Genomic DNA, 9,802 nt, shown 5'->3' with positions numbered 1-9,802 from the left:
CCTAGTCTCACCCGATATACAACGTTTCTTATTCGGTCTAACCTTGTGTGGCCCACACATCCAGCGTAGCATTTCTCATCTCTGTTACCTCCATCTTCCGCACTTGTGCCTTCTTGATGGCCCAACAATTTGTTTTCATATAGCATTGCAAGTCTAATTGCGACCCTATAAAAATTTTCCCTTTAGTTTAGTTGGGAATTTCTTGTCGCACAATATATCTTTGGCTGCTTTCCATCTACACCATCCTACCTGAACTCAAACGGATCACATCACTGTCTAATTCCCCATCGCTCTGAATAAATGATCTTAAATACTTGAACTTCGTTACATGCGGAAACCACTTTCCCTTCAATGGTGATCTGGATATCTCATTGTCATTTAACCCCACCGAAATCACAGTGGAGGTACTCCATCTTAGAGCGATTAATTTTTAAAACCTTTTTTTCTCTAAGGTTGTTCACCACTCCTCTAGCCTCATGTTTTATATCTTGTTTTCTCTCAGAAACTAACACAATATCGTTTGCAACATCATGCACCATGGTAGCGTTCCCTGAATCGACTTTTGACAACTCATCCAAGACTACTGCAAAAAGAAACTGACTCAACTCTGATCCCTGGTGAAGGCCTACCTCCACGGAGAAGAAATCAGTATCTCCTGCGGGCGCATGGAAACTTGTTGCACTCCTATCATACATATCCATAATTATATCTATATATTTCCTCGGGACTCCTCTACCTTTCCAGGCGCTCCCAAAAGCACTTGTCGTGACGCACTGTCGTAGGCCTTTTCTAGGCCAATAAACACCATATGCAAGTTTACTCTTCTTCTCCCTATACTTTTCCATCAATCTTCTTATAAGGTGTATTGCCTCTGTGGTGGGAACGCCCCGACATGAAGCCGAATTGGTTCACCGTAAACCTGAGTTTCCTGGTCTAAGTCTAACCTCAATCGCTCTTTCCCAAAGCTTCATCATATGGCTTAGTAGTTTGATTCATCGGTAGTTACCACAAACATTGGGCATCTTCTTTGTTCTTATAGATAGGAACTACAACGCTGCACCTCCAATGGTCTGGCATCTTACCAGATTTGAGGATAATATTGAACAATATAGTTAACCAAATGACTCCTTCCTCTCCCAGGACACTTCCACACTTCGATGGGTATGTTGTCTGGGCCAACCGACTTAGCCCTTCCCATCCTCCTAAGTGCAGTCTACACCTTTTCCCGTGTGGATCTGTCGACAGTAGCATTTATTCAATCATTGGTCGTTGGAAGGTTGTTTTTTGACATATTCTTCTTGGTAAGCTCTCCCATTGTTAAAAAGATTTTGGAATTAGGCTTGCCATCTTAGCTTAATGTCCTACTCCTTGACCAGTACTTGCCCATCTGAATCATTTATGAGCTTCACCGGCCCTTGATCTTGCCTTCTATGCTCCCTGGCTTTGGCAATATTAAATATAGCATGTTTCCCCCTCCTTTGTTTCTAAACGTTCATACATCCATTTAGTGCACATCATAAGATCCCTAAAACAATCCATGCTTATCCCTTATCTTATCTTGTAAAGCCCTTATTTCACCACCAAGACTCATTATGCCCACCTGCTTTTCCTGATGTGACCCCCGAGAGTCTCCTTTGTTACTTGAATGATCTTTGTCGTCATAGCTTCCCATATATGAGTTGAGTCCCCATTCATTTCGAGCCAGTGTCTGAAGCATGAGTTTATCCTTGAACAGTGGAATATTTTCGTCCTTCAAATTTTCCCCATCGAATTCTAGGTGTACATTTCCTTTCTCTTGAACAGTCAGCTTAATTCTGAAGCGTATAATCTGCCACCAGCAGTCGACGTTGAGCCACAACCGTCTCCCCGGGTATGATGTTTTCAATCCTTTCCACCAGCGTCGGTCTCCTTGTCTCATCAAAAAGGTAGTCAATTTGCGTGGTTGCGTCCACCACAGCTAAAAGTGATCAAATGTGAATCATTTTTTCTTAAAATACGAATTTATAATACCTAGGTCATGGGCCACCGCAAACTCTAGAAGATTTGTTCCTGTCTCATTCCTATCACCAAAACTGAAACCCCCATGTACGGCTTGAAAAACCCTTGGTAACCTTACCAATGTGTCCAATAAAAATTCATTCCTATAGAAAATCCTCCGACCCTTAGGTATGCCCCCTACCACTGCGTCTAGGCAATCCTAAAATTCTCTCTTTTTCCTAATCCCCTAAGCCTACATGAGGCGCGTAGGCGTAAACTACTGCCACTACTTCCTCTCCTAGTACTAATCTCAACACCATAATCCTGTCATTATGTCTTATCACCTCCACCACACTAGTGTGTAGTTTCCTTAGCCACTAGAAACCCCACTCCATTCCTAGCTCCATCAGACCCTGAGTACCACAACTTATACCCATTACACTCAGGCCCCTCTTTGGCCCTTTCCACTTAGTCTCCTAGAGGCATGTTATCTTAACCTTACGTCTTTTAAGCACGTCTACCAATTCTAGCAACTTACTATTTAGTGTTCCTACATTCCAAGAAGCCAAACGCAATATATGCTCCCTATCTTTACCTTACCTACACCCCTCGTTTCAGGACATGGTCTCAAGTAATTTGTCATGGTTCCTACGCTCTATGATTTCAACTAATCACAACAAGCACAAGCACAAGAAATAGAACACCCAATCAAAATATGTAAAACCACGTATTGTTTAGGACTAGTATTGGATTTTAGTATATAAGATAATATTTTAAATTCAAAGTGTATGTTAATCAGATATATAATACTTACTATTTAATTACTGAAATTCTTTTAGTATAGTTACGCTCGTTTTTTGTATAGATATAAAAATTTAGGATTGAGTGCACATGGGTGTTTTGTTGCGACCGATATTGGTCGGATATATGACCAAATCTGGTTTGACCAACACCAGATCTGAACTAGGACGTTTGGACCAACAGTTTCACCATATTTGAGTATGTTTGACTTGTGTTGGTCGAGGATCGTTTAACAAGGAAATTTCCATATCTGAACCAAGGGATATATACGGTTGGAATCAAACACAAATGAAATTAATGTGCTAAACGTGAGAATCAAGTAGAGTAATTATATATACAAGTAGAGTATTTATGTAATTTACATCATAGAGTAATTACATTTACAGAATTACTCTACTTGATTATCACGTTTAGCACGATAATTTCATTTGTGCGTTAACCTTTCCCTTTATATATATATAAGGTACTGATTTCAAAAACATAATATACAATGCTTTAAATTACAAATTCATATTTGGAAAATTCAATATCGTAATAGTTTTCAGATTCATTTGACACGTTCGTTCCCCCCCGGCTCTCTTAGGATACCTTTAGTGGGTGACAATTCCCCCACTTTTGGGGCGATTTTTAGTTTGTTACACCATCCCTCCCCGAAAATAAGAGGGGCAACAGGGGGTTGAGGGCGACGACTTTTTATCACCTGGTAAAGTTTGAATAATATATTATTTTTATCATTATGTGTGTGATATATATATATATCTGTGTGTGTGTGGTGTGGTGTGTGTGTGTGTATGTTTGGCTGCAACACCAATACACCCTAAAACAAAATTTTCACCTTTGCTGAATGCGCGCCACATGCCAAAAATCGCAACATTTTATAGTTGTAACATCCCGAAATTTCAAGAATAATATTTAATATATTATTTTACGTCGGATGGATTAATCGAGTTAGTAGAATAATAATACGATAATAATAAAGATAAAAGATGGTAGGCCTTAAAGATGAAATTGATTATGGACTAAAAAGGAAAGATGGGCCTAAGGTCCATGGGCTTAAGGGAGTTATAAATACCCCTTAAACCCTAATTCTTTCCATTTTCATCCATCTCTACACCATAGCCTACACCTTAATAAACACACACAAAACTCTCTCTTAAATCGACCAAGGTTCAATATCAAAAGCCAAGCTTGGATCTTGATATATCTTGACTATACAAGCAAGATACAAGCCTATTGTTGCATACCAAAGCTAACCGTAGCCTAGAAGCGTATGAAGGTATGTTTTTTACACGTAGAGATTATGTTTTTAAGAACGGTTTGCCCTCAGACTTGGTAATAAGGCAAATCGGGTATTGTTATAACATAAAAATGTAAACTTGATTGTTAAAAATGGATTTAGTGGACTCGTTAGTAGGTACGGTTTCATGTAAAGACCCCTATATCTAGCCTAAACGTGTGTTTGGGATCGATAAAGGTTCAAGCTTTATGGACACCCGGACTAGATCTTAGGCTAAGAAAGATATGGTAATGCCTAAGGAGTGATATGGTGCCATAATAAGAGTATTGATGTAAATATATATATATATATATAGGGGTGGGATCTAGAGAGAACTCCTCCTAAAGAGAGAACTAGAGAACTAGTAAAAGAATTATTTTTAAACTATTTTAAAAAAAAAATTATTTTGTGATTTTTTTTACTTTCCTCCTTCTAATAAGATGATATTGATACTAAAAAAAAGCACTTGTCGGTGTAGTACTGTAGTGCATATGTGCACTAATGCCTATTGCATATATACAATAGTGTTTTATTGCATATGATATAACACAATTGCATTATCCAATACACACTATTGAATATATGCAAATTACGACACTAATAATTATATGCAAAACACATTATCGCATATATGTAATACTAATTGCACATATGCACTATATCGATTTTTTTTTATTTTTTGTATATAATTAAACACTATTTGCAAATAAACAATACAAACAAATATATATAATATATATATATATATGTTATTCAACACTATTTAAAATATCAAAATGCACACTATTGCATATATGCATTATAAAAAAAAGTCGATGTATTGCATATATGCATTACTCGTTAATTTTTTTATTTTTTTTCTATTTTTTTTTATTTTTATATTTTTTGTGGTGAAGAATAACAACATATAAGAAGGATGAAAGAAAAAAAAAATTTAAAAATATTTTTTTAATTAAATTAAAAAATACTTCATTATTAGTTCTCTAGTTCTCTCCATAAAACGGAGGTTCTCTCATGATCATCTTCCTATATATTATATATATATAATGATAATAAAGGAATGTACAGTAGCATACCATTTGAATACAAGTTGTGTGCTATAATGCTAACACAAATGTATTCTAATCACATGACATTGGAATACAAATGTATGCTAACACAAATGTATTCAAATCACATGCCATTATAATACAAATGTATTCTAATCACATGCCATTAGAATACAAATGTATGCTAACACAAATGTATTCTAATAATATGCCATTCGAATAAAAGTTGAATTCTAACACAAATGTATTCTAATCATATGTCATTAGAATACAAATGTATGCTAACACAAGTGTATTCTAATCACATGCCATTAGAATACAAATGTATTCTAATCATATGCCATTCGAATACACATGTATGCTAACACAAATGTATGCCATTCGAAGACAAAGGTATTCTAATACAAATGTATGCTAACACAAATGTATTCTAATCACATGCCATTCTAATCATATGCCATTCGAATACAAAGGTGTTCTAATACAAATGTATGCTAACACAAATGTATTCTAATCACATGCCATTCGAATACAAATGTATGCTAACCCAAATGTATTCTAATCATATACCATTTGAATACAAATGTATGCTAACACAAATGTATGCCATTCGAATACAAAGGTATTCTAATACAAATGTATGCTAACACAAATGTATTCTAATACCATTCGATACAAGGTATTCAAATACATGGCTATTAGAATAGACCAGACTTAACCATTTCTGGTTCAACCTAAAGGAAAAGTATAGGATTAGGAAATTGATACATGTAATTGAGATACAGTTAGCCATCCTTAATTGAAGAAAGGAATCACTATTAACTCAGAAATAAACCGAAGACAGGTGAGTTTCAAGCCCCAATTCCTTGTTATGATTTCGGGGCTATGTACATACTAAATTTGAACGTCAATACACTTACCTTAAATGGTAAGTGTACGCTATGATGAATTATGTGATAGTATGTATGAATGTTATGAATGAATGCTTGCGGTGCGTGAACGATCTTTGGACGTTGCACGTATCGTCAGGGAGTATGGTTGTTAGATGAATGATGTGAAGAAAGCCTAAAGTTTTGGTATGCTACGATGTAATTATCGTATATGTAAGGTATGTGTAAGCAGGTACATGAATGATATGTGAGATCTACGTCTGGCATAGTAAGTTAGGATGGAAAATACCTCTAAACTACTATGGGACATAAACTCGATATGTGATTGTGTAAATAAGGAATGCGAACCTTATTAGCGTTCCTTATACAGATATTATATAATTGAGCATGTGTTCCTTCTATGGAGTACCTTCTATGGACAATGTATATGGTTCCTTCTATGGATCCGGTTTAGATTTCCTTCTATGGATAAGTATAGTGGTCCTTTTATGGAAAGTAAATAGGGTCCCTTCTATGGGTAACGTTAAGGATCCTTCTTTGGATAATATCTAGGGATCCTTTTATGGATAGTTTATTTAGATCCTTCTATGGATGACACAAGTTGTTACTTCTATGGTATTAGTAATTGTTCTTATCATAGACATTATGAAATGGTCCTCTTATGGATAGTTATAAAGTGTCAGTAATGAAGTTGGGTTTAGGTATGAATATGTATCTTTGGATATGTATATATGAATGTATGGGAATGTATTGTATGTTACCTGATTAACTATAACTCACTCAGCGTAGCTGACTTTTAGTATGCACACAGATATATATGTTTAATGAGCTAGCATGAGGATGACACATGGCAAGGATTGAACGGATGGCATCTGAAGATGGAAGAAATGATGTTTTAAATATGATGTATTATGTTTTGTTTAAATAAAAGATCGAATGTTTTGTATCGAATGATTAAAGTTAACGTTTCCGCGAAAATTTTAATTAACTTTGTTTTGTAGAACTGTGTTTATGAGTAAATCCGATGCTAAAGTAAGGCACCGGGACCGGGGCCTTACAAGTTGATATCAGAGCATAAGTTCGAGAGAATTAAGCATCCTACGTGCCTAGACTCGAACAGAGAATGGGACTTTAAGAAAAGAAAGAAGATGCCAGTTCAAGATAGCCATGTGTCGCTCAAGCAAGCTAAGTAAAGGTAAAGTATATGATTAATTAATGTGTAAAGATGTTAGCTAAATTTCTAAAGAAAGAGTATGCGTATGTTAGGGATAGGACTAATTGATTGTTTGTTTGATTAATTGTTTGAAAGTGGAACTTAGAAGAACTGAATTCACAAAGGGAAGTGTATAGGACACGGAGAGTAACGTGATCAGCTAATCACAGTTGGCCACTGTTATTACCTGTTAGCCATACTATCCTTGTACTACATAGTTCCTTAAGTGATGGCGTTTGTGTTTCCTTATAAAATATGAATGGCTGGAGCAAGAAAGATCGTTGATCAAGGAGGTCATACTGGACGTCGTGGTAGGACATGTATTGTCCGTGAACCTTCTGTCGAGCCAGTTACTAACATCGGAGAGGAATGAAGTGCAGCTAGGCAGAATCCAAGCAACAATGAAGGGTATCAACTCGATCCTGTGGTTCAGGCCGCCCTTGCTCAAGCTGTAGCTGCTGCAGTGAAGAACCTGCAACCTGAAAAGTCTGCAGAAAGCCACACAAAGACCACTGAGAGGGCAGGGAATGATGGTAAGAAAGTTGATGGTGAGGACGGCGACTCGAGTGAAGTTCGATCTGTAAAGGTTGATGCAAGGTAAAAGAGGAAGAGGTGGGTGTAACTACAAATCGTTCAAGGGATGTGACCCTCCGAAGTTAACTGGCTTGAAATACGCGACAACTACTCTTTAGTGGATAACCGCAATGGACAAGGTTATTCGAATTAGCGAGTGCCGTTCTGATCAAGCAGTAGGTTATGCTACCTAATCATTTGGTGATGAGGCTATGTTCTTGTGGGAGACAGTGGAACAGAGGAAGACCCGAGAAGAGATTAAAACTATGAAGTGGGATGAGCTAAAGGAGTTGGTGATGAAGCGATTATGTGCTGATGCTGAGGTTGAGAGAGCTGAGCTGAAGTATTTAAATCTGAAGGCAGGAAAATGAAACACCGTGAATACACCACTTAGTTCAATCACATGTCTAGGTTGGTTCCCGACATGGTTAATATTGAAGCGAAAAGAATCAAGTGCTACATTAGAAGACTACCACAAAGTGTACGGACATTGGTTAGGGCTAATAAACCCGCAACATTTGATTCAGCAGTGGAATTGGCCGAGATGGTTTATGATGACCTTGCCACCAGTGAAGAGGAGAAGGTTGAAATGAAGAGAAAGAACCCAGCCACAAAACCAAATGAAGCTAATGAGGAGAATTCCCTTAAGAAGAAGGCAAGGAAGGATGAGTTCCCGGTCTGTGGAAAATGTGGGAAGAAACACTCGGGAGAGTGCAGAATGGGATTAGGTGTGTGCTTCAGGTGTGGAAACGCAAGGCATTCCTCCTGGGAGTGTAAGGATTACCATAGGTTTCACAACTGTGGAGGACGTTGACACCTATCAAGGGACTGCAAGAAGCCGAAAGAAGGACGCGAAGAAGAGAAGAATGCTTGAGGTTTAACAGTTTCCTTCATATGCTTAGAAAAGACCACTCAAGAAGGCTAGTTGCTAGTCATAAGTTTTAAATCTATGTGTAACTTATTAATGACTCAATGCGTGTTGTTTTATATTGAAATTTAGACTGGTGTTTATTAATTATGATATGAATTGTATTGAATACATGTTTGTTATGATAAAAAGTTGTGTTATGATAAAGCGTCGTCTTAGGCATTAGCATTAATATAATATGAAACAAAGCTCCTTGGAAGGACGAGACGAGACTTGGTACATCAAGGGCCTCACGAACAAGCTACCTTAATAGCTAAAGCACATGAACACCGCTCGGTGACCACAAAGTCAAGAATAAGAAGGGTAACCCAGAAAGCAAAGACGATTCAACAAAGTGTGTGAGCAACGAATAAGTAGGTTTTGGGGATGAAACCTCTTTTAACGAGGGTAAACTTGTAACATCCCGAAATTTCAAGAATAATATTTCATATATTATTTGTTGGGTTTTATACAAGCTTATCAAAGTTCAAGTTAACCATTTTAACAAGAAAACGCAACGGAAGCTTAGATTTTAAAACTTGTTATGAACATACCATTATGTTAAAATTAAAACCCAATGAACAAGGATCAATATTACAAGAACAATATGCTCACAAAATGTAAATGTACCTCCTTATACCTTATAGGATGATGTAGGTTGTTGAAGGGGATGATGGATGAAAGGCAAGCCTCCAAAGAAGAAAACCTCAAGAGAGTGATACCCCAAGCCTTTTGCAACAACACCAAGTTATTTGCTAGGATTCTTGAACACCAAAACAAGCTCACAAAACCCCTTTTTTTTTTGCTGCTGCTGCCGTGATTAATTAGGGAGAGAGAGAGAGTTTTTAAGCTTGATTATACTTGAAAGGATTCAAAAACAAGACCCAAATGCATGTGTGTTGAATGGAGGAACATAAAAGGAGAACCAAAGAGTATCTTGGTCTTTGATTGGGCAAAACCACCACCCCCACATGGGTGGCCGGTTTTGTTATGTTTCCCTTTTTTTTTTTTTTTTTTTTTTTTTTGTTTTGTGTTTTAACATTTAAAACATCTCCATTCATTTTATAAAACTCATTTTCATAAAATGTGCATACATCTATTTAATTATTTAACCAA

The 9,802-nt window shown here is 36.8% G+C and overlaps 1 protein-coding gene across 1 annotated transcript; it reads right to left on the bottom strand.

The window, feature by feature from the left end:
- Nucleotides 1-374: 374 nt before the first annotated feature.
- Nucleotides 375-845, bottom strand: LOC143582182 (uncharacterized). The gene has a single exon (XM_077064808.1). It carries the CDS (start codon nucleotides 843-845, stop codon nucleotides 375-377), a length of 471 nt encoding a protein of 156 aa, XP_076920923.1.
- Nucleotides 846-9,802: the final 8,957 nt, after the last annotated feature.

This window comes from Bidens hawaiensis, unplaced genomic scaffold (assembly GCF_021521415.1).
Source record: "Bidens hawaiensis isolate Kalapana, Puna unplaced genomic scaffold, B.hawaiensis_p1.1 tig00031482_1, whole genome shotgun sequence".
In the NCBI taxonomy this organism is placed as follows: domain Eukaryota; kingdom Viridiplantae; phylum Streptophyta; class Magnoliopsida; order Asterales; family Asteraceae; genus Bidens; species Bidens hawaiensis.
Note: the sequence above shows the minus strand (reverse complement) of the source record. Positions and strands in the feature narration are given on the sequence as shown.

Excerpts from the sequence above, each read along its gene's own strand:
- LOC143582182 (XM_077064808.1), bottom strand. The coding sequence starts at position 845 with ATGGAAAAGTATAGGGAGAAGAAGAGTAAACTTGCATATGGTGTTTAT.